Source organism: Phocoena sinus, chromosome 6, assembly GCF_008692025.1.
Source record: "Phocoena sinus isolate mPhoSin1 chromosome 6, mPhoSin1.pri, whole genome shotgun sequence".
NCBI classification, from domain to species: domain Eukaryota; kingdom Metazoa; phylum Chordata; class Mammalia; order Artiodactyla; family Phocoenidae; genus Phocoena; species Phocoena sinus.
The window spans coordinates 84,872,129-84,898,065 of NC_045768.1; the positions used below are offsets into that span (position 1 = coordinate 84,872,129).

General features: G+C 48.2%; 1 protein-coding gene across 5 annotated transcripts in view; it reads right to left on the reverse strand.

Moving 5' to 3' along the window:
• GOLM1 (golgi membrane protein 1) overlaps positions 1–25,937 on the reverse strand; it is a 57,569-nt gene that overhangs the window by 29,759 nt on the left and 1,873 nt on the right. For all 5 annotated transcript variants that reach the window (XM_032634148.1, XM_032634146.1, XM_032634145.1 and 2 more), the window contains exons 2-3: positions 16,446–16,595; positions 14,499–14,678 (exon numbers count right to left, since the gene is read on the reverse strand). In XM_032634148.1, coding sequence (XP_032490039.1) covers positions 14,499–14,678; positions 16,446–16,574 — 309 coding nt within the window. In that variant the 5' untranslated portion in view covers positions 16,575–16,595. The remainder of the gene's footprint in view (positions 1–14,498; positions 14,679–16,445; positions 16,596–25,937) is intronic.

Consider the following 25,937-nt stretch of genomic DNA (forward strand, 5'->3'; position numbering starts at 1 on the left):
AAGATACACAGATGGCCAAAAGTACATGAAAGATGCTCAGCGTCATTAGAGAAATGCAAATCAAAATGAGAAGGTACCACGTCACAACACTAGAATGGCTACAAGAAAAACAAACAAACGAAAGGAAAATAACAAGTACTGCAAGGAGGTGGAGAACGTGGAACCCTCAGACCAAGTTGAGGGAAGTGTAAAATGGTGTAGACGCTGAGGAAAACAATTTGGCAGCTCCTCAAACAGCTGAACGGTTATCATATGACCCAGTAATTCTACTGCTAGGTATATCCTCAAGAGAACACATGTCTACACGAAAACTGTCCACTGGACGATGAGGGAAGGAGGGGGAGAAGAAAGGGGAAGAGGGGAGAGGAGGGGAGAGGAGGGGAGGGGAGGGGAGGGGAGGAGGAGGGGAGAGGAGGGGACGGGAGGGGATGGGAGGGGAGGGGAAGGGAGAGGAGGGGAGGGCAGGGGAGGGGAGGGGAGAGGAGGGGAGAGGAGAGGAGGAGGAGGGTAGATGAAGGGAGGGGAGGGGAGAGGAGGGGAAAGGAGGGGAAAGGAGGGGAGAGGAGGGGAATGGAGAGGAGGGGAGAGGAGAGGAGAAGGGGAGGGAGAGGAGGTGAGTGGAGGGGAGAGGAGGGGGGGAGGAGGAGGAGGAGGGGAGAGGAGGGGTGGGGAGGGGAGAGAGGGGAGAGGAGGGGAGAGGAGTGGGGTAAAGAAGGGGAGGGGAGAGCAGGGGGAGGAGGGGAGAGGAGGGGAGAGGAGGGGAGATGAGGGGAGGGGAGATGAGGGGAGGGGAGAGGAGGGGAGAGGAGGGGAGAGGAGGGGAGAGGAGGGGAGAGGAGGGGAGAAGAGGGGAGAGGAGGGGAGAAGAGGGGAGAGGAGGGGAGAAGAGGGGAGAGGAGAGGAGGAGGGTAGAGGAGGGGAGAGGAGGGGAGAGGAGAGGAGGGGAGAGGAGGGGTGGGGAGGGGAGGGGAGAGGAGGGGAGATGAGGGGAGAGGAGCGGAGAAGAGGGGAGAGGAGAGGAGGAGGAGGGGAGAGGAGAGGAGGGGAGGGGAGAGGAGGGGACGGGAGGGGAGAGGAGGGGAATGGAGAGGAGGGGAGAGGAGAGGAGGAGAAGGGGAGGGAGAGGAGGGGAGGGGAGAGGAGGGGACGGGAGGGGAGAGGAGGGGAGGAGGAGGAGGAGGGGAGAGGAGGGGTGGGGAGGGGAGAGGAGGGGAGGAGGAGGAGGAGGGGAGAGGAGGGGAGAGGAGGGGAGAGGAGGGGAGAGGAGGGGAGAGGAGGGGGGGAGGAGGGGGAGGAGGGGAGAGGAGGGGAGAGGAGGAGAAGGGGAGGGAGAGGAGGGGACGGGAGGGGAGAGGAGGGGAGGGGAGGGGAGAGGAGGGGGGAGGAGGAGGAGGGGAGAGGAGGGGTGGGGAGGGGAGAGGAGGGGAGAGGAGGGGAGAGGAGTGGGGTAAAGGAGGGGAGGGGAGAGCAGGGGGGAGGAGGGGAGAGGAGGGGAGGGGAGAGGAGGGGAGAGGAGGGGAGAAGAGGGGAGAGGAGAGGAGGAGGGGAGAGGAGGGGAGGGGAGGGGAGAGGAGGGGAGAGGAGAGGAGGAGGGGAGAGGAGGGGTGAGGAGGGGAGGGGAAGGGAGGGGAAGGGAGAGGAGGGGAGGGGAGGGGAGGGGAGAGGAGGGGAGAGGAGGGGAGAGGAGGGGAGGGGAGAGGAGAGGAGGAGAGGGGAGGGGAGAGGAGGGGAGGAGGAGAGGAGAGGAGGGGTGGGGAGGGGAGGGGAGAGGAGGGGAGATGAGGGGAGAGGAGCGGAGAAGAGGGGAGAGGAGAGGAGGAGGAGGGGAGGGAGAGGAGGGGAGGGGAGGGGAGAGGAGGGGAGGAGGAGGAGGAGGGGAGAGGAGGGGTGGGGAGGGGAGAGGAGGGGAGAGGAGGGGAGGGGAGGGGAGGGGAGAGGAGGGGAGAAGAGGGGAGAAGAGGGGAGAAGAGGGGAGAGGAGGAGGGGAGAGGAGGGGAGGGGAGAGGAGGGGAGAGGAGAGGAGGAGGAGGGGAGAGGAGGGGAGAGGAGGGGTGAGGAGGGGAGGGGAAGGGAGGGGAAAGGAGGGGAGGGGAGGGGAGGGGAGGGGAGAGGAGGAGAGAGGAGGGGAGAAGAGGGGAGAGGAGGGGAGAGGAGAGGAGGAGGAGGGTAGATGAAGGGAGGGGAGGGGAGAGGAGGGGACAGGAGGGGAGAGGAGGGGAGAAGAGGGGAGGGGAGAGGAGGGGAGAAGGGGGAGAGGAGGGGAGAGGAGTGGGGTAAAGGAGGGGAGGGGAGAGCAGGGGAGAGGAGGGGAGGGGAGAGGAGGGGAGATGAGGGGAGAGGAGCGGAGAAGAGGGGAGAGGAGAGGAGGAGGAGGGGAGAGGAGAGGAGGAGGAGGGGAGAGGAGAGGACGGGGGAGGAGGGGAGAGGAGGGGAGAGGAGGGGAGAGGAGGGGAGAGGAGGGGAGAGGAGGGGAGGGAAGAGGAGGGAAGGGGAGGGGGAGGAAGGGAGGCGAGGGGAGAGGAGGGGAGGGGAGGAGAGGGGAGGTGAGAGGAGGGGAGAGGAGGGGAGAGGAGGAGGAGGGGAGAGGAGGAGGAGAGGAGGGGAGGGGAGAGGAGGGGAGGGGAGAGGAGGAGAAGGGGAGAGATGGGGAGGGAGGAGAAGGGGAGCAGAGGGGAGGGGAGGGGAGGGGAGGGGAGAGGAGGAGGAGGGGAGAGGAGGAGGAGGGGAGAGGAGGAGGAGGGGAGAGGAGGAGGAGGGGAGAGGAGGAGGAGGGGAGAGGAGGAGGAGGGGAGAGGAGGCGGAGGGGAGAGGAGGAGAAGGGGAGGGGAGAGATGGGGAGGGAGGAGAAGGGGAGCAGAGGGGAGGGGAGGGGAGGGGAGGGGAGGGGAGGGGAGGGGAGGGGAGGGGAGGGGAGGGGAGGGGAGGGGAGGGGAAGGGAGGGGCGGAGGGGAGGGGAGGGGAGGGGAGGGGTGGGAGCAAACTGAGACTGCCCTCACTGAGAACCTGGGGTAACTGCCTCCCATGTCACAGGCCGCCCAGCATCTAGCCCACCATGACCTGGGTCACAGAGAACTGCCAGGAGGACCCAAACAGGGCAGGCAGCAGGAACCCCAGATGGTTCTTTGCCGCCTGTCTAGCAGCTGGCTCTCAGGCGGAACGGCGTCCTTCTCAGCGCGCAGACCCTGATGGTCTGTCATCAGCTGCCAGGGGACTTGGAGCCCTTCCCCTGGAGCAGCCCACTTGGGGTGCCCCTCCTCAGCACCGCGCCCCAGCCCTCACCAGGACAGGCACAACTGGAGAGCTGCCCACACAGGGGCTGGAGCTGGAAAATCTTCCTCCGTGCTCTCAGTGGGAGAAAAGCACTGATGGCAGCACGTACGGCCTCAGCAATCCAATCGCTCCCTGGCTGTCCTTAACCGGCCTGGAAGCGCCCCTGCCGCCAGCAGCGTGGGGTCCAGCCTCCTCCTGACCCACCCGCACAGGCCGCGGGAGGAGCCGGGCTCAGCCCCTTCCGCGGGCGCCGGTTTTCCTGTTCCCAAATGGGAATCCCAACAACTCGCCCTCCCCGGTGGGAGAGGCCACAGTTTGGGAAGTTCTAACTTTCCGCAAGCAGGGTGTACACAGACACTTGGGGACTAGAGAGAAAACTGAACTAAGTGCATGGATCCAGGGCTGCAGCCAGCGCTCCTAACACATCCCACACTGTTTTAAACAAGAAACAGCGGATCTCACTCATCAGCACCAAAGGGAAATACGTGCAAAGACAGCTGGTCAAAGACCCTTTTTGTATTTCACATCAACGCTGTCCTGCAGCGCTGGGTTAGAAGAACAGAGGGCTGGGGAAGTGTGAGGAGGGGAGAACCAGACAAAAGCCACCCGGGGGGCGCCCCTCACCCCGCTCCCGAGGAGCACGGAGATGCTGGTGGAAAGGCTCTTCCCTGTAGGAAGAAGCCGAGCGGAGAGCGAGCACCTTTGCAGGGCTTGTTTCCCTGCCTGTGGACACAGGAGAGCAGAGCACAGAAAACGCATGCCCACCTGCTCATCCGAGACGGTCAGGGGCAATTCACAGACGGGAAGGCAAGATACCACCCTCCCCATGGAGCTAACCCAGGACGTACTGTGACATCTCATTGGGTCTTGAACCAAGTAAGCTTCTCCCTTAGTTTCTCCTGACGTCCAGCACCAACCACAACAGACCCCAGAAAATGTGTTTTGCGGTTTCTCCTAACAAACACTCTTTTTTCCTTTTAATGGTGGGGGGTAAATTACTTGAGTTTAATCACAAAGCTGTCTTTGAAGGCTACATTCAAGCAGCAGACTAAGAGTATTTACCTGAAAACACGGAGTCTTCCGAAACACTTTTTCTCAGGAAACAGATGTTTGGTGGATTGCTTTCACCTGCTTCCCCTTTCTGCCTCTATACAGACCTGTCCCTCCCCTCTCCCCATGCCACCTGCCACCCAGGCCTGTCCACTCTTCCTCCTGGCCGTCTCTCGAACATGCTCACTTTACAGAATTCATTCCACTCCTACCTCAATTCAGCTCAGCAACATGTCTGCATCAGATATTTCAAGAGATGCCTGAGTGGTCTGCCTCCTCTCTGCCCAGCTCCCTACCCTAAGCACACTCCCCCAGGGGCCTGGGCCTGCCTTTAAACCCCCAGGTCTGATCTGACAGCCTTGATCTACAGCTTGAACCCTGTGATGGTTCCCCTGTCCTCGAACTCAAGTCCAAACCCCCTAGTGACTTAAAAAAGATCCTCTTCTTAGGACCCCTGCACCCCTCTCTACTCTGCGTCCAACCCCACTCTCTCTACGCCCAGCCACCAGGTGCTGTCCCTGCACCCGGGGAGGGACACATTCACCTGTCGCTTCCAGGTGACACCTGAGACAGCTCTCCTCACACAGTGACTCACACAGCGTGCAGACACCCCGCTCCACCTGCCTGGTGGAAGATGCACTAGGCGTCTGAAGCATGTAGCTCTTACTTACTGTGCCCTCCTGAATGGCAAAGGCTAATGCACGTTTTTCAGATTCGTTCCCAGCAGGATTTAGATTCAGATCAGAGGTGTTCACTTGTGACTGGAATGCTGAACAGGGTGAGGGCGCTGGAGGTGCAGAATGCAGCAAGGCATGGGGACCCTGGCTCTGAGCTAGAGGGGCAGCAGCGGCCTCCCGTCCAGCTCTAGGTCGGGCACAGGGAGCAAGCCTTTGGGGCCAGTCCCGCCTGGTGCCCCAGGAGCCGTCCCTGGCCCGGGGCTGCTCCTCCAGACCTTCCCACCTTTCTATAGTCACCTGCTTCCCTGTACTAAATCCTTTCTGCTTAAAAATCGACACCGATAGACCCATTAACTCATCTTTCTGCTGCATTCGACGGTAAGTGCACAGACAAAGGGCCCGGCCTGGTCCACCACAGGGTTCAAGGCCAGCACCTGGCAGAATAAATACTGAACAGATGGATAGAAATGGACATGGAGAACTAATGGGAATAAAAACAGAAAAGCTATTTTAGAACCCTTGATTCTTCAGTCAACCACAGGGGTAAAAGGTGATAAAAATCAAAAAAACTACTTTTATCTGCACAAGTCCACTCTGATTCCCTAAGAAAACCCACTGTCTGGAAGAAAATCATCATTGTTCCCAGCTACGGAAGAAAGGCTGGCCCAGAAAGAAGAAACTGGAACACTCAGAACTGTGTCCTGCTGTTTGAAAATTCAGTGTGGTGAGGCCAAACGGATGGAAAGAACCAGCAACCCGGGCCCGGCCCTGCCCCCGCCGGCCACTCTGCAGGCCCCCCGAGCCGGGTTACCTCTCAGGGGGTCAGTCCTTGCCTCCATCTCAGAGGTGACAGTGCCTGTCTCCCAGGCTGGCACGTTGAGAAATGACATGTGTTCACACGTGTGGAAGCATTTTGGGAACTCTAAAGCAGGACAAAAGGCCAGACTTCTTAACGCTTGTTGTTTCCTCTTCAAGAGGCAGAATCTTACAGAAGTCACTCATAGAAACCAACGCTGCTGCGACCGAGGGAAGCAGCCCCAGCCCAGGTCCAAACACCACACAGGAACCAGGAGGCACACACCTGGGGTTCTCCTGGCCCCAACACTCACCCCTCCACACTACCCGTCACTCACAACAGGAAAGCCCCAGAAACACAGGATATTTTCCCACCACACACTTCAAATAACGCCTTCCAGAGCCCCTTCATGCCCCGCGTCACCGTGCGAGAGAGGACAAACCGGCAGCTGTGACAGGCCACCTCGACGGGGGCGCAGGTCACACAAGTGGGTGACAGCGGGGGGCCAAGGCAAGTGGAATGCGGGCCCGTCCTCCCTCCACCTTCCCAGCTGCCTCTTCTATTTAAGATTTCCTCTTCCTGGACACAAAACAGTTAACGTGTCGCCAGCGTCCCCTCTTCCACCCTTCCGCTTCACCATCTTTCTTCTTTTAGGTCAGGAACCACACAGGAACCATATTTCCACCACAAATGAAATGTTACTCAAACGATTTTCTTTGCACTACCCAGTGTTAATTTACATATTTTAACAAATAAGTGAAAAGACTCAATATGCCATAGCAGACAAATGGCTGCAAGAAACCGTCCTAGAAAGAACGTCCCAAACAAAACTATGGCAAACGAAGCTATTTCTGACTCCCACTTCCGGCAAGTGAGAATGAACACAACAGCAGGACGTTCAGCCTGCCCTGGACAAAGTGCTACTCGGTAATTCAGGGTCTCCCAGACTTCTCCCTCAACCATCTCAGATATTAGGTAATCAGTCCCTCAAATGCCTTTAGGGCCACCACGTGGCTACAGGGCAGCAACTAAGTCTGGAGGCTACCCAAGATCTTGGTAAGCCTTCAGACCTACAAACATTAACTGGCATTCTGCCAAGAGGAAAAGAATGAATTCAACCATTCTGTGCCATCCTCAGGCGTCCACGCAGACCTGTACAAGAGACCCTCCATTAGCTTTTGCCAAAACTAACTACAACCTGGGGCTCTGATTCCACTGAGGACCCTTAAAAACTTGTTTTATAGGTATACACCTACACACCCGTACAAAGAAAATAGTATTTCACTGGGTGCTTATGTGAGGATTATTTGTACCCACACAAATGTGGTGGTTTAAAAATATCCCCTCAAGGGGCTTCCCTGGTGGCGCAGTGGTTGAGAGTCCGCCTGCCGATGCAGGGGACACGGGTTCGTGCCCCAGTCTGGGAAGATCCCACATGCCACGGAGAGGCTGGGCCCGTGAGCCATGGCCACTGAGCCTGCGCGTCCGGAGCCTGTGCTCCACAACGGGAGAGGTCACAACAGTGAGAGGCCCGCGTACCACAAAAAAAAAAAAAAAAAAAAAAAAATCCCCTCAAGTTCTTGACACTGCTCCCCAAAATGGAGTCTAATTCCCGATCCTTTCATCTGGTCTGGCCTTAGTGACCTGCTTCTAACTAAGGCACAGGAAGTGACCCTGCAGACTTCTGAGGCTCAGCCAGCGAAAGGTGTACAGGGTTGAATACTGTAGCCCCAAATTCACGTCCACCCAGAACCTGCTAATGAACCTGTTCACAACCTCATTTAGAAACAGGGTCTGTGCAGATGTAAGCTGTAGTGAAGTCAGGGGGGTGGGGCCCTGAATCAGTATGACTAAAGAGAAGAGGTGAAGGTACAGAGACACAGAGGGAAGATAGAGGCAGAGACTGGAGTGAGGCACCTGAAGGTCAAGGAATGTCAGAAACCACCAGCAAACACCAGAATCTACTACAAGAGCCAAGGAAGGGTCCTCCCCTAGAGGCTTTGAGGCAGCATGGCCCTGCTGACACCCTGATTTTGGACTTGCGGCCTCCAGAACCATGAGACAACAAACTTCCGTTTTAAGCCATCCAGTTTGTGGCATTTGTCCTGGCAGCCCTGGGAAACTCCTGAATTGCTTGCTCCCTCTCCGTTTGTTGGTATCGTTGCCCTGGGAACCCAGCCTCCATGCTTCGAGGAAGCCGCCAGCCACATGGAAAAGCCACGTGTAGGGTCCCTGACTGCCAGACACACGAGTGAGGAACCCTCAGACAACTCCACCCCAAGCCTTCAAAGCACCCCAGGGACTTCCCTGGTGGCGCAGTGGATAAGACTCCGGGCTCCCAACGCAGGGGGCCCGGGTTCAATCCCTGGTCACGGAACTAGATCCCACATGCATGTCGCAACTAAGAGATTGCATGCCACAACTAAGAACCCGCCTTCCGCAACTAAGACCCGATGCAACCAAATAAATAAATAAATATTAAAAAAAAAAAAAAAAAGCACCCCAGAATGTGGAGCGTGGAGTAGAGACAAGTTGTTCCCTCTGGGCCCTCCCAAAGTGCAGATTATGAGCAAAATAAACGTCTGTCACGGTTTTAAACCACTGTGTTTGGGGGCAATTTGTTATCCAATAATAACTAACAGGACAACACATGTATAATCCTGTTCACCTGACTCAAACGCAGACCTTCACACTCAAAACATGGTCCCCATGCCAACTAGACGCCAAGGCAGTCTACAGAAAACATGGTCCCCATGCCAACTAGACGCCAAGGCAGTCTACAGAAGTCCCTTCAGCAAACATTTATGAAGAATCCTCTTATCTGGAATTATACCCTTGCCTTCCTCCCTAAGGGGGGGTCACCTCAATACGCCTAAGATAACAATGCAGAGTAAGCCAAGAGTTTCTGGGTCTTTTTAAATGACGTGTGGAAACTACGTGTGTTCAAACACGTTTATCATTTAAAGAACCCACTTTATCTACAATCTTCATGGCACACTACATTTAAAAAGCTTGACTGCAACCATAATTTATAAAAGCTGGAGTGTAATGTGTATTTTTTAAAAGGGGGTGGAAGGTTCCCAGTGGTTAATCTCTGAGTGATGGAATTACAGGTGATTTTGATTTTCTTTTTATATTTTCAAAATTGTCTACAACAACATTTTGATAATTAAGAAAAAGACAACTTTTTGACATTTACTTAAGCCTGACTCATACACAATCATTTTTTTGTTTTAAAACAAAGCTGAATATTCCTACTTATATATAACTCAGGAAATGAGCTTCCACCCAGTTAACTTGCATAATAGCATCTATGCAAACAGTCTCAACCACACCTATTTATGCAACAGACAGGAATGCAGAAAAGAAAGAAAATGAAAATGACAGTTCAATCTCCAAGAATCATCTGAAGTCTCATTTGAAGTGTTTACCATCAAGTGATCAGTCTGTGAGATTTGGTTCAAATTATCAAGACAGAGAACCTGACTGATCAGCCGCTGCCCTAGCAATGGGTGCACTTCACTGTACCAGGCTTCTCCCTGCATCCAATGGGCTGTGGCTGGTGAAAAAGGAACAGGCCAGGAAGGTGCCGAAAGAAAAAGACAACAACAGCAGGACCACATTTGGTGAGCAAGGCAGAAAGAGCTAATAAAAATGTAATAATATATATGTCCAACTTCTGCTCCAGCAATTCAACTTTTTTTTTTTTTTTTTTTGGCGGTACGCGGGCCTCTCACTGTTGTGGCCTCTCCCGTTGAGGAGCACAGGCTCCGGATGCACAGGCTCAGCGGCCACGGCTCACGGGCCCAGCCACTCTGCGGCATGTGGGATCTTCCCGGACCGGGGCAAGAACCCGTGTGCCCTGCATCGGCAGGCGGACTCTCAACCACTGCGCCACCAGGGAAGCCTGACTTCATTCTTTTTTACGGCTGAATAGTATCCCACTGTATGTATACACCACATCTTCATTATCCATTCATCTACTGATGGGCACTTAGGTTGCTTCCATATCTTGACTATTGTGAATAATGCTGCAATGAACACAGGGGTGCATATATCTTTTCAAATCAGTGTTTTTGTTTTCTTAGGATAAACACCCAGCAGTGGAACTGCTGGATCATATGGTAGTTCTATTTTTAATTTTTTTGAGGAACCTCCATACGGTTCTCCATAGTGGCTGCACCAATTTACATTCCAACCAACAGTGCAGGAGGGTTCCCTTTTCTCCACCTCCTTGCCAACACTTGTTATTTGTTGTCTTATTGATAATAGCCATTTTGACAGGTGTGAGGTGATATTTCACTGTGGTTTTGATTTCCATTTCCCTGATGATTAGTGATGTTGAGCACCTTTTCATGTGCCTGTTGGCCATCTGTATGTCTTCCTTGAAAAAAAAAGTCTATTCAGATCCTCTGCCCATTTTTTACTCGGGTTCATTTTTCTGATGTTGAGTTGTATGAGTTCTCTGCTTATTTTAGATACTAACACCTATCAGATACATAGTTTGCAAATATCTTTTCCCATTCATCTGGCACTTTGGTCTTGTTGATAATTTCCTTTGCTGTGCAAAAGCTTTTTTAGTTTGAGACAGCCCCATTTGTTTAGTTTTACTTTTGGTCCAAACCTGTGCTGTCCAATATGTGGTTATCTAATTTTAAATTAGTTAAAATTAAATAAAATTCAGTTCCTTAGTCCCACTAGCCACATTTTAGGTATTCAACAGCTACATGGGGCCAGCTGCTACCGTACCACAGAGCAAAAAAAGGGAACATTTCCACCGTCACAGGGAACTGTTAGACAGTGTTGACCCGAACGAGGCATCAATTTCATTACCACACTGTCCCTGATAGGTTCGGCTTTCAAGCTTCTACCCAGCCCCCAACCTGGGGACTTTTATGCCCATGCAGAGTAGCAATGCCAGCCTGAGGTAGGGATGTTGGTCAAGGTTGGAACGCCCTAGGTCACGTCAGATTTGCACCCATACGTGCCAGCAAGCCAGCTCCTCCCACAGCTGAGAATCACTATTAGACCACCAGTAGGGTCTTTAAAATTCTGAAAAAGAGCCTCATTCCAATTCAAAGCACGAGTGCTAACTTCCTAAGATTAAAAAAAATAGATAACACAGAGTCATGTACTGGGGGTGACAGACCAGCCCAACTTCTCTGGGGACTTCCCAGCCAGATTGAAACAATCAGGTTATTTTTTGCCTCAGAATTTGGAATTGGGGACAAAGGAGAGCTAGCGGGAATAACAGTAGTCTTTCGAAGCAAGGAGACAGAAAAGTGATCCCATCGCCCAGCTTTAACAACTATCAACTCAGGTCAACCTGGCTTCTTCTGTGGCCACACCCAGGCCCCCTGCATGATTTAGGTGATGGAGAGCTCTGGAGAGGCCCCCTGCGGCCCAGAGAATCGGGTTCTACACAGAGCAGAAGGAGGCCAGGGGCAGAGATGGAGGCCCCGCTGGTGGCCACCCAGGGTCTAGGTCACATCCTAGGTGACAGTCACTAACTCCCTTTGGACCTCAGATCCCTCCCTGTACGATGAGCACCAACTTCATGAGGCTACTGAGAGGACGACAGGAGACAATTCCTGTGTAATGCTGAACGTAACCCTGGCTCGGCAAAGATTTGCAAAACACACGCTCTGGTCGCTGGTGTGACAGCTGTTGTTGGTGCTCTTTGCACGGCTCAACTGCGCTGTTCGCGCTTGGCTCCAACAGACACCCCAGCACCTCCTTCATCTCTTCTGAAAGCCAGGACAATCTGTTTTCATGGTTTTAATTTAGAAGAAAAAAGAAGAGTCCATACCAAAAAAAATAATAATAATAATATTATCACTCCAGATGCTGTGGTTTACTACTACCTCTACCCCTATGCTATCACCATTACTACCACGACGACTAGCTGTAATAATACTAGCTACCGCGTTTCGGGCTTCTGCTCCATGTCAGGCACTGTGATAAACCCTTCATAAATATTACACTGAATCATTGCAGCCACCCTGCAAAAGGGATTCTGTTGTTATTTCCACTTGGCGGCTGAGAAAACAGGTCCAGGGAACTTAACTGACTTGCCTGAAATCATACAGTTAAGGAAAACAAGGATTCGAACCCAGGGCTGCCTGGCCAGAAGCCCCATGCCATTCACCCTCACCCCAAACTACGGCAAAAATCCTCCTGGAGCTAAGAAACGAGCCCCCATCCCCACCCCCAAAATGAAAAGAACTTTGTATCACATCTCCTATAAAAGCTTAAAACTCCAAATGAAAGGACTCTCACCCTTTCCCAGCGGCTATTTGACTGTCTCTCAAATGTGTACTTTACCTTCTATACTGGGGCTCCTCGACTTTCAATATCCACTGTTAGATGTTTACTGTGACTACAATAGCCTCCCTCCCCTTGGATGCTCAAACAGTTCTTGAACTTGGGGGTGGGGCGGGAGTGCTAAGATCCCGCATTATGTCCCCTTTTTAAAAAAGAAGCCGTAAAACTGAAGTGTTCAGAAGCGAGGTGTAACAGTCACCTGGTTTCTGGCTGGGAGATGTTCCCTCTCATTTCCTCCTATAGAGGCAGATGCTTTTAGGAAACAGTCGGTCAATCACATTTCAAAGAATTCCAAGTCTGAAGGCTTATCCCCACCAAAGCTTACACTCAATAAACCAGCATTTCTGTATCTAGGGCTTGCCTGTGGTGATGAAGCTTCATTGACTGTGTTACTATGAATTCGCTAGAACAAATGGCTCTGGGCAGCGCAGTCTCTGAGGACTCCGCCCATACGATACGGGAAGCCCGGCTGCCTGCAACCTGTTTTACAGGACTCTGGAGCCCCTCGGCGTACCAAGGCCAAGGCAGAAGGTCCCATGAGCAGAAATTACCCTGCAGTCGCTCTTGCTTCTCCCCACCCCAAACAGGCACCCACACTTTGTGCAATGCACAAAAATATCCAGAAGCATGGAGGAGTATGAAAAGAGAGATTAGTCATTCCCAGAATTTTGGATTTCAAGAGCCAGTAAAATTTCAGAGGCATTTGGGAGACTGATGAGGTTAAGAAAACAAGGACAGTTAAAAGCAATAACCAAACACCACATGGAGACATGAACAGCCCTTCTATCTTCTATCACTACCATTTCAAAAAAAAAAAAAAAGTTAAAAACAAAATGTAGAAGGCCAGAGAATCAGAGTATCAACAAAAGACAATTCTTCCTACAGAAAAAAGAGTCAAATTTTCAGGTAATGACACACATACACACAGGGGTGGAGAGGCAGGCAGACAGGTACACAAAACATCCTCCTTTTTCCTCCCTCCCTGCAGATGGGAAAACCTTGCTCTGGCTGGTCCCAGACCGTAGCACATACGGTCCTTTCCACCTTGCCCTGTCCAGCCCAGGCCCAATGGGGCAAGGCTGCTGGTCTCTGCTGGGTCCCCTTTCCCAGCCCAACACTCCCCAGGTCCCATCACAGCCCTCCTTCCTAACTGGGCAGAGGGCCAGAGTGCCAGAGACCTTCTCGGTACGTCCTGCAAATCCCAGATGGAGTTTCTGCCCACTCTATCCCTTGAGAATAAACTCTGCAGCCTCCCAAAGCGTGCTTCAGGAGGTTAAGCATGTGTACACACTGTGAGAAATGGCAAAGTCCCATTCTACTAAGTTAAAGGGGATTTCAGGAGCACAAATAGTGTCACCCACACATGAGAAAAAGGGAGACCTTTCCTATAGGGAAGCACTTTATTATAAAGTTACAGGGAGCACTTTCCTATAACAGCATTAAAACTGGAACAATTCCCAAGGAAGAAATACACATTTGTGGCTATGAGAAAGTACTCCGCAAATTAAAAAAAAAAAAAGCACTTCTCACCTTTTAAACCAGTTACATAGGAAAAGTCTGAGGCCCTATCTAGAAATGATTCATTATCTGGTAACTAGTAGCACTTTACACAGATCTGGCTCTTACTAATCCGTGTGCCTCTCTCTGTGAAATGCTTGATTTATTGGAAGGAGGTCATATCCTGAGATCCATTATCTTGAATGTGGACTTGGTTTTAGTAGGAAATAGTCAAACCTTGCGAGGAAATAAATAGTCGTGAGTTTGATGCACCTTAGAAAGGAAGATATTAGTGACTCACACCATTATACAATTTAACAAACAGGAAAGTGGAGTCACACAGTCCCAAGAAAACCAGAAAAAGCAAGACACATAAAGCTTAGATACGCTCACTAATGGGAAGCCCCTTTTTTAATCTGTGCAGGATCTGGTATTTTTTAAATTTAAAAACCAGCACTCTTGGGTCCCCTTCTTTCTTTGTTAGTATATATTAGGAGGTCTACATCTCCTCTCACTGTGAGATACTCAAGGGCACAAATGCTATTCCTCTGTGAGATACAAGCATCCAGCACAGGCCTGGCACAGAGCAGGTACTTAATGCATACTTGTAGAAAGTAAGGAAAAAAGGTAACAGGAGGATGAACATGCTGCTAAGACAGTTCTTTTGCATTTCTCCCATTTATCAGCACTGCAAAAGTTTTTCCAACAAACCCACCCAGGGCCTAATGGCGATATGAGGAGACATCCAAAGCTGGATCAAGAGGCTCATTCCATGTAACTACACCACATACACACACAGCGGCTTATCTTCCCACTGAGGAGAATTCGACAGGGTATCAATGGTACTTAGAACAGAATTAAGAGGAAAACCAAGCAGGTCTTGCCTTTTCATCCTGGTATAACTTGTTGACGCTCTCCATCTGAAAATTGTGGCTGGACTGAATTTTGTCCAGCTGTTCCCGCTGCTTTTCCAGCTCCCCCTGGAACTCGTTCTTTTTCATCTCCACGGCCCCTCGCTCTGCTGCCGCCCTGCGGACTCTGCCTTCCAGCTCCACGATGCGCGTCTGCAAGGACATTGTATTTGTTATGATGATCTGCAGTCATGATCACTGAAGTTACTACTATGACTCCCTGAAGGCTCAGGTGACGGTTACCATTTTTTAGCAGTAAAGTATTTTTATTTTTTTATTTTTTAGCCGTGCCTCGAAGCATGTGGGATCTTAGTTCCCCAACCAGGGATCAAACCCACACACCATGCATTGGAAGCGAGAAGTCTTAACCACTGGACTGCCAGGGAAATCCCAGCAGTATTTTTAAGTATGTACTTTTCAGACATAACACTATTGAACACTTAACAGACTACCATATAGTGTAAATATAACTCTCTATGCACCAGGAAAACAAAAACTCACATGACTTGTTTTATTGCGCTATTGGCTTTATTGTGGCAGTCTGGAACTGAATTCGGGATATTGCCAAGGTCTTCCTGTACGTAAAATGGCTTATGCTTTACCTGGCGTGAGCTGGTGCTGAAATATTTAGTTCCTTTTCCTCACTAACAGAGCATTTAAGCACTCTTTATAAGACACAATCTCTGAAAACAGATTCAGTTCTCTGCACACCAAGACCCCATCTGCCCAGAGAACAGGGGTCCAGCGGAAGCTCAGACAAAAGCACTGCCACCGTGGGGAGGTAAGCATGAGAGGAGGACAAAACACCCCTATGGGATGGATTTCCACAGCTAAGAACTCAAGCTCTGCCATCAGAAAGACTGGGTTGGCATCCCAGCTCCCCTCGTCCTTAACCTCTCCGAGCCTTAGTTTGCCCACCTGTGAAATGGGGAACGTAAAATCCCAACCTGAGAGAGTCTGTACAAAAGAAGGCAATGTATGCAATATATCCTCAAAGAAAAATTATTCTGACGCTTGCTAAAGTGATAAGGAAAACCTTACTCAAGGCTACTGCAACAGGGGTCATGACTATTGCAGTCGGGAGAGAAACTGTTCTCGACTCTGAGCACAGCAAGGACAGCAGAGGATTTATAGCCAACAAGCAGAGTGAGGGGGTCAGTGGGTGCAAAAGCACTAAGAGGGTGGGGAGATTCTTGCTAAACTGGCCTAACAGGAGTCTTGCTAAAGGCAGGCCCAGGGCTAGACATCAAAGATAAGGGATGAGGACCTTGCTCAGGTATCAGGGGTGGAGGGATGAGTTAGAGGGATTCTTTGCTAAGCCTGCGCTGGGCAGGTCAAAAACAGGATGGGGGACCAAGATGGAGGCCTAGTCACGAAGGGGGGCTCCTCAGAGGCTGACTAAACTGCGGTCAACGAGAGTCTCTGTCACTGCTCAGCACTGCCTGACCCACGACGGGCAGCAATGAATGGGAAAGATAAAGTTATTATTATCAGTAAATGATGCTGATAAAGATTGGTACCTCTAAAAACATATTTCTCAGGCCCGTTCTCCACGTGCATTACCAACACCACTCTTAGATTCTGACTGTGGACTGGAGGACCAGAACGGGCTGTGGGCAGGGTACTTAATGCAAGTTGTCTTCCCAGAACCAGCCCAAAAGGCTTGACTGAAAATTGTTAACTCACAGGAAAAGCAGAGGCATGTCCTGGCAGCAATCCTAAGAAGTCACAAGGGGGTCCTCTCTCACCCAAGAGCAGAGCTGGCGTGCCGTCAGGCCGGGGGCTGGGTGGGGGGACATGCAGAGCCCCGCAGCGAGCATTACAGCATGCAACACCTTAGGTGGTGATAAACAGCAAACCCCTTGGACCCCACCGCCCAGCAGCTTTAAATACTCTGTGACATCCACACAAACAGAACACCTGGAGATCCACGCTCCGGGAGCTCGCAATCCAGTAGTTGAAGCCCAGGACAATGATACAGGCCACCAGGGCAGCCAGCACGAGGGGCGGCGACTTCATGCTCCGACGCCCGTTTCCCAATCCCATCATCTCACAGACCAGGCTGAGAATCTGCCAAATAAAAGCAAACACACAGGCCTCAGTACCAGTATTACCATGCCCCAGGCACGCCACATGCGTCACCACAACCAACACGAAGGTGTCCCGCCCCGAAACACGGGCTGGCGGCCTCTTCTCCTTGAAATGCAAAGCTGTCGGTGGAGAAGACCGTGTAAGTAGCCCACCCAGAGCCAGCGGTGTGTGCCCTGGGCAGTGCGGCCAGACCCCTGCGACAGGCTTGTGGGAGCAAGCACCGTCCTAGAAACCCATCAGACACGGGCTCAACACCTCGGGCAGGTAACAATTTCTCTTACACTTCCGTTTTCTTGTCTATAATTATAGTTCCTACCTCCCAGTACAATCTGAGAAATCATCATCTCTTTAAACAGCAATAGCAAATAATAGTGCTTCTACATCACACTAGAAAGACTCCATTTCTCATTATTCCCCAAAGCCTTTTTGATCTGATTCCTAACCAGGGAGGGTTTTTTACCCTGTGACAGAATTGCCAAAGATACCCAGTTAAAGTGTTTCCTGAGCAAAGCCGGAAAGCCTTCTAGAGGTGTGTGAAGCCAGGACCGGAGGTGCCCTGCCTGCAGCGGGAACAGGCATTTATGCTCTGCTTCCTTTGAAAACTGTTCTCTCTCCCTTTGAAGCCGTATCTGTGCCGCACAGCCGAGTCAGGAGAAGACTTCAAGGGCTGCAGGGAGCATGGAGCTTCTTAAAAGGAATACAAATACAGCTGAGAAGAAAGGAACTATGTTTCACTCACCGGCTTCAACCCCAAGCCAGGTCTGGCTGGATCCTGGCCCTGGTCAGCAAGGACAAGGGAAACTGACTTTTCCAAACGGCTTTCGCTGAGCCAGATCAAAGGTCCTTATCAGAGGGAGGGCAGCACACACAATAAACAGTGTCCCTCAGAACACATATGCTTTTATGCCAGGTGTGGCCAGCAATGGAGGAAGAGGAAAAGGAGGTGAGGGAGGAGGGGGAAGGGAGACTACCAGGGACTCAGCTTTGAGGTGAAGTTCCTGCAGGTGAGAACACAGAAGAGCTGACAAAGCTGGCTCTCCCCCATGGTACCTGTAGCTAAGTGTGTCCCTGGGAGACATCCTCTCTCTCTCTGAATGAGCAATCTAGTTGAATCACCTAAAACAAAGCACCCCCAGAATTCCCATAAATTGAGGGCTGAGTCCAGCCTCCACTGGCTGATGGCTTCTTCACCAGCTTCTGGTCTCTCGGGACAAAAGAGGGAAAAAAGTTTTAAATTCAACTGACAGTTGATATCAGCAAACATTGTACATACTAACAGAGACTAATGCTCAGAAATACTAAAGTTCTAGGAAATTTTATAGATCTGCTAAAAATGCCTCTACTGCCTCATCCTGTTTGATTTTGATCACAAATTTTTTTTTTTTCTTTTTTACTCATTAACTTTTTAAAATATAAGAAGACAAATACAATTGGGGAGAAAAATCACAGGAAGTGTAAAATTAAAAGTCCTCCTCTTCCCACTCCACTGGCTGTATCCTTCTATTCCAGCTGCTCTTAACCCTCAGAGAGTATCAGAATCGCCTGGGACGCTTCTTAAATTACAAACAACTGGGCCCACTCCTCTTTTCTCTGTAAAATTTTTTGCCCATAATTTTTGGTTGTTGGTGGTGTTTTTAAAATAACCTAATCTTATCACTCTTTTCTTTTACTGCTTCTAGATTTTGCTTATGATTAGAAAGACATTTCCTACTCTAAGTTTATATATACATTTACCCATATCTCCTCTCAACATATCTATGTTTTCATATTTATATGTAAATGTTTCATCCACTTGGAATTCCTTTTTGACGTAAGGAGTAAGGAAATACAAAGAAAACAACTCTTTTTTATTTTTTGTAATGGCTGGCCAGTTCCTTGGGCATCCTTTATGAAATAAACTATTTTTACTTAGTTCTTTGAAAGGCCATCTTTGTCATATGCTTAATTCCCTAAAAATAAACTTTTAGATGGGACACTCGACCTTTTGTTATTCCTGCAGATGTAAGTCAGGGTGGGTATACTTTAGCTCTGAAAACAATATAACTCAACTCTCACTCCAAGGACGTGTACAAATGATCATTTAACATTCTCCTTCCTTTAGCCAGTCAGTAAAAAAATTTAATGAGCAACTACTAGGGGACAGGTGATGTGCTAGCACCAGGAAGCTCAGGGCAGTGTTAAGAGAACAAACTCTGGAACCTGATGGCCAGAGTTGGATCCTGGTTCCACCTCTTCGGAGTCACAGGACCCATCTGTGCCTCACCGTCTTCGGCAGAGGGTTCAAGTGAGTAACAGATGAGTAAAGATATGAGAAGTGCTTAGAACCACAACTGGTACATAGCGTCAATTGCTCGATAAATGCTGACTATCATTATTAGAGATGGAAAGATGAAAAACAAATCATTTCCAGATCTGGTCTTTTTCTTGTTTTATAAGAAAATGGTGATGAATGCTTTCCTTCCTCAATCGTTCTACTTTATAGGAACCAGCCATCTGCATTCTTCCCTTGACTCTGCTGTCAACTGAAGCAGCAGTAACTGTCACCTCCTGGGACTGACTCCGGATACCGCTGCAGCAGTAGACATCCCAGACCAGGACCACATTATGCAAAAGAGAGATGCCAGGAAGTTGAGTACAGTCTCAGAAGCCCGTCACTGTGACCCAGCACTTGGCCAGCCGGACGGTGTGCAGCCACCCAGAGGGATGGTTAGGAGAGTCTTGGACTTCCCAATGGACACAGGGCTGCCCAGGTAAGATGACCACAGCTGTGCCAAGAGGAAGGGAGGGCCTGCAACATGCCTCACCACGGACTTCCAGGACTGCAGGAACCCTGCTGCTGAAGACAAAAGGACAAACACAGGTGGTAAATGCCAAAGCCTAAGGAAGACTGAGGGCGGGAACTCAGAGCCAGAGTTTACAGCTGTCAAACAAACGCCTTCCTCTCCTCCACCTTAGAATTTATGTAGACTGCAGGGTGATGGAAGTGGGTGGGAGACAGACTGTGTCAGACAGATTAATAGTTATAATTTAGGCTTCAGAATGTGCTTTGTCTCATATTTGATTACAGTCACCTGACATACTGAAAAAGATTAACCTAAATCAGCCGAACTCTGTGAAATTCCAGGTTTCCCTGGAATGAAAGAAAGTGGTGTGTGTCTGCACTAAAAGTTTCTTGGTAAGTTGAAAGAGTCATTAAAAAAAAAAAAAAAAACCCTGCGGATTCTTTCTACTGGCTTAATTTTAAAAATTCAATCTACTGGTTAAAATTACTGTTTGCTTGTAAGACAAAAATTTTTATAAGCAAACAGAGACCTCTAATTACTTTTTTCAGAAAAAGAAAAAGCATAAGAAAATGGGCAACTGGCCAAATGCATGAGCCCCTTGAACCTCCTAGTTAAATAATTTTTTCATTTCCTCATTTTCACATAGAGGTTTAAAATCATATAGGCAAATAGATGGGAGCAATCAAATCGGATTGGCTTGTTTGACCAATGTCATCACTGCAGAAACAACACACCTTCTCCAAACAGCAGGGGAGCCGCACCTTTATTCCTTTTCAGAAGAACTGGCTTCACCCGGATGGTGGAGGGCCGGAGGTGCCCTGCACGGAGTTCAGAAGTCACCATAGTGAAGCAAACAGACTGGAGGACGCCCCACTCAGCATTTTTTTGGAGGGTTTAGAGATATTCTACTCCGTCCCAAGAATGTCTCCAAGGCAGGGGTTAGCATACCAAGGCCCACAGGCCATGGTGGCCCATTTTGTAAATAAGGGTTTGCCGAACACAGCCATGCCCAGCCCTTGAAGTACTGCCCACAGCTGATTTCTAGCTACAAGGCAGAGTTGAAAAGTTGAGATGGGTTATTATGAAGGCTGAAACAGTTTAAGTATTTACTATCTTTCCCTTCCGGAAACTTTGCCAACTCCTGCTCTAAACCATTAGGGTTAAATGACAAGTCCATTGTATTCTCCTTAAATTGCTTTAAAAACTTATTAGGGGCTTCCCTGGTGGTGCAGTGGTTGAGAATCTGCCTGCTAATGCAGGGGACACGGGTTCGAGCCCTGGTCTGGGAGGATCCCACATGCCGTGGAACAACTAGGCCCGTGAGCCACAACTACTGAGCCTGTGCGTCTGGAGCCTGTGCTCCGCAATGAGAGGCCGCGATAGTGAGAGGCCCCCGCTTGCCACAACTAGACAAGGCCCTCGCGCAGAAACGAAGACCCAACACAGCAAAAATAAATAAATAAATTACTAAACTCCTACCCCCAACATCTTCTTAAAAAAAAAAAAAAACTTACTAGGAAGTGCACAGATTCTCCTCCTCTCACTTTCCCAACCTCCAATTTTTCCCCAATTCTAGAAGCTAACAGTTTAGAAAGAAAAACCTTTAATAGCATGGTAAATGTAGTTAATAATACTGTATTGCATATCTGAAAGTTGCTAAGAGAGTAGATCTTAAAAGTTCTCATCACAAGAAAAAAAAATTCGTAACTATGTGGTTACAGACGTTAACTAGACTCATCGTGGTGAGCATTTCACAATATATACAAATATTGAATCATTTTGTTGTATGCCTGAAACTAATGCTATATCAATTATACTCAATAAAATGTTTTAAAAAGAAAAACTAAAAATTAATGTGCATGTTTAGCGCTATGCAGTGAAAATACCAAAAACTGAAGTGAATGAGTGAAAATGAATGAGGAGAACCAAATTCCACTGTGCTTCTTCCAGCACTTGATTTTCTGAAGAAGGGCCACCTTCCCTACAGACACCAAGACTACACGTTGGCAGGCATTCCCAAATTCCTCCTAGTCTACTTCAGGAGTTGGCAAACTTCAGCCTAACGGCCGAATCCTGCCAGCCACCTGTTTCTGTACGCTGCCTGAAAGCTCAGATTTTAAGTTTTTTAAGTGAAAAAAATCAGAATAATATGTCATGACATGAAAAGTACTGAAATATATGAAGTTAAACCTTCAGTGTCCCTAAATGAAGTTTTATTGGGATACCACGATGCCCATTCATTTACGTATTGTCTATCGCTATCAGGCTACAAGAAGTGAGCAGCTGGGACACAGCCCACAGGGCCTGCAGAACCTAAAATACCATCTGGCCCTTTACAGAAAAGGTTTGCTATACCTTTAGACACCTGCTGTAGTTCAGTGGTTCTCAAAGCGTGTTCCCTGGACCAGCAGCATCAGCATGTGGGAATGTTAGAAATGTAAATGTTCTGGCCCACCCCAGACCAACAAGTCAGCGACTCGGGGTCTGTGTGTAAAAGCCCTCCATGGGATGCTGATGCAGGTCTAGGTTGAGAACCACTGTCCTCTCCAGAGCTCACTGGACAAATCTGACAAGTGAATCTTGTTCTGGCTGCACTCATTTATTTTCAAAAAGCAGAAAGACATGTTGGAGGGGGTGTGTTGTTTATCTTTGGAGAAATACTTGTATTTCCCTACTGTTCAAAGGCTGAGTTTGAGTTTTTTCCTCCCAACTCTTTCATGGCCTTTGGCCTTCCGTTTTACTCTACTATTTTCTCACACCTCCCATCTGCAGTTGCAAACATTGTCCCCAAACCTATCTACTACTGTGTGCCCTAGAGAAATAAGGTTTCTTTTTACCTCCCTAAGAGGTAAAGAGTAACCCCAAATGGACTCCATTTAAAGAAACTTCGTCGAGGGTCTTTTCTCCCTTTGGCCATCTCAAAGTCACTGTTCACCTGTGGATAAAGGTACCTCTTCTTTAATCAGAATGAAGTGATAACTAATTCCAGAGCAACATGGCTTCTACAGGACCTCCCTCACTGATACAGAAAACACAGAGGAAAGATAAGGAATCATCTATCTGCTACACAGATATAAATGACAGAGAACATTTTGATGGGCTAGACCCTCCAGTTCTGACAGCACTGATATCAGAGAAATAGTTAAAAAAAATTTTTCTAAATCAATCATTAGTATATTAAAATTCTGTCCAAGAATTCACCAAGGCAATACTTTAAAAACTGGTAATAGCGAATGAGCCATCTTGAAGTTCCAGCTCAACTGGGCCTCAAAAGACTGCAGCCCAGTCAACCCACAGAATCAGGAGCAATAATAAAATGATGGTTTTAAGCTTGGAGATGATTTGTTACAGAGCAACGGATGATCAAAATACAAACTGTTACATGAAAAAAGTTACAAAATAGTAGTTATCATATCCTACTTTTGTTGAAAAAAATTTTTAAATACACTCAATAAATCAATATATTTTTCTACCATAGAAAATGTATAGCAAATGTTTATAAGGAAGGATATATACAAGTTGTAGTAAGGGAGCAGAATGTATAGAGGAATGAAGCTTTCATTTTTTTGCTTTATACCATTTTTTTTTCCTCAATGAGCGTATCTTTAATACAAAAGCCAAACAGTAACAATAAAAAATTGAGATGTTAGGAAGATGTATAATGGTAACATTAGCAAGTTCTGAAGCTGTATTTGTAGCATTCCCAGATTAAATCACAGTATTTTACAGCTTCTTCTAAAACAAAACAATGACAACATATATATGTATTACGAAGTAGAGAAATACACTGAACTCACTCAAATACATTCCAAGGCTCCCTTCTGTGCTGGACCCCACCACCAGGGACACTAAGAAGACCCAGGTCCCTGTCTTGAGCCTGGGCAGGTAACTGAGAGGAGATGCAGGGCAGCGTGAGGACCCGTTTCTGACTTGCTGACGGGGCAGTTCCTCTTCTCCTCCCAACCTCCTGGGCTCGTCTGTAAAGGGATAACCTTGGAGTCTGTCTTCTAAGGCTGGTGTGAAAATTAAACGAGGGCATTTACTTGCCACCAAGTAAATACTTAACTGAAAGGAACTGCTGTGGTATTGAGAGTGGGGCTAAAGTGAGAGAACCAACTGTCTACCAGCAGGGTGCATGCATCCCAGAAGGTATAAAAGATGCTCCACCTGGCTGGGGAAAAAATCCTAGAAGTTACATTTATTTTTATCCAAAAAGTAGAATAGCAACTATGCTTTAGTAAGATAAATATTACATATAACAAGTTAAATATGTTATGTATATACTAATTATTTTACACTATGTTACACTGTACTACTTATACTACCATGAAATACTAATAGTGCTAATAAAAGCAGGAACTGACTGACTGCAACCTCACAAAGACCCTCTGTCGAGGGTCACCTGTCACCAGCCCTCTGAGGTGCCTGAAGCACTCCTTTGGCTTTGGCAAGCGCACAATGAGGTAGATGGACAAATTATAACTAAACGAAACCCCGCAGAGGATGTGAATAGCTTTAAGATTCCTACCGAAAGCACAAATTAAAGCTACACTAATAAACGCAAGCAGAGGTGAACACAAGCCCAAGGCTGGGAACACACTTCCCGCCCTGAGTCAGCTTCACCGGAGCCACATCACAAAGTAAAAACAATGATGATGTACTCAGATCTGACAAGAACCAGGCCAAAAATACTCAAAATTCAAGGAGTATATGAAAAAGGGTTTTACCTCCACTGTGATTAACAGTGAATCCATCCCTAAGTGTACACTGAATCTTGAGACACAAGAAAACGATGACAGTAGCACATGTATATAATTTATAATTAAGTAACAAACACACATAAGAGGAGTGCTAAAAATTGGTCTTAATTGAGACATAATTGACATATTACACTGTATTCGTTTTAGGTGTTAAAATTTTTTTACTAACAAGAATGAGCAAAAAGGCTTGGAAACCACAGCAAACTACAATATATATCACTATAATCATATTATATAGTATTTTTACATATATATTCTTCCTGTCAGGCGCTAATTAATCTTCAAAACCTTAGTGAGAGGAAGTTCTATTAATGCAGCCTTGCAGGAAAATAAGATCAAAATGTTCTAAAAATCTGAGAAGGTATGCATTTTTTTCCTGAAAATGGGGGAAATTTCTTTGTGAAGCAAAGTCAGCTCTCTGGGAATTTTGGAAATAATCCTTAAACTTCAAGCCAAGTCTCTCTTTCAATGTAATTTCATCAGTAACTTGAAAAAGTCTAGAAAAGAAAATAACCACAATCTAGGACCATCTTGGGGGAGCAAGTGAAATCACATTCACACTTTGTTAAGGTGAACGCCAAGAGCATATCAAGACCGTTCCTTTTACTCCTGTGAATTTTTAGAAAATAATTTTAACCAAGTTTTTTTTTTAAACCAAAAAAAGTGCTTTTTTTTCTTATCCCAATTACAGATGTTATTTCCCAGGTCATTAAAAAAGAAATTAACCTTTTCCTAAGGCACCTTATTTTTTTCTAAAGAAAAATAAAAACAACAATAATACAACTGAATTAAAGCCCCAGGCACAGGGCCTCATCCCTGTTCCTGCCTCCCCCTCTCCCCGCCACCCCAAGCCTGTTTAGAAGCAGGGCTGGTCTTCAGGAACCACACTACCTTCAAGCTCCCTTTCACTAAACCGCCCGTGATGGGATCCTGTTCCCCACGCAGCACAGCTGGCTTGAAGCGACAGGCCACCTTCTAACTCTCCCTGGCACAGGCAGTTTCCCCAGGCTCTGCCTGGCTATCCTTTGTGCTTCAGATGCAGAAAGCCAGCTTGCAACATTCACAGGATCTTCAGCACAGTAAGCAGTTCCCTCCCTGCTGGGAAGGTGGCCACATAAATGGACCGAAGGTAGCCCTGGGCCTAACATGGTCAACCATCCTCACTGCTGTTTCAGCCGCACCCCTCAAAAAAACTATATAAATGCAAAATCTTTTCATTACCCCATCAATAACTGGACCTAGGGCCAGCAATTAGAAAGCAGACGGCATCCTTAGCTCCTAATGGCAACGTCCCCAAAATCTGACACCCCCACCCCCAGCATTCCTTCTTCTCATCGTTGGTCTTTTATTTTTGAGAAAAACCCAAAAAAAAAAAAAGAAAAGTGGTATCTTCACAGGAGAACAAAATACGTCTTGAAGAGTTAACCTGTTTTCTTTAAACACTCTATGAACTCAATGTTTTCACCACTGACCCCTTAAAACTTGAATTCTGACCTAAGAACAGCAAGCCTTAGCAAGTTACTGGTTTCTATTTACAAATAAAGTAAAACTATTCTTCACGATAGCATGAGCTTGGCTTAATCTTCTCTAACACAAGTAGACAGAGCTAGGGATGCCCTAGGAGACCCACAAGGACCAACAAGAGATTCCACTTCTCATGTCTCACGTTGCAAAAAATTCAGAAATACTAAAACTGCCAAATTTGAGTCAATCTCATGGCCATGAGTCAAACAGAGTCACTCTAGAGCTGTTAAATATTTAAGCAGGCTACTGGACAT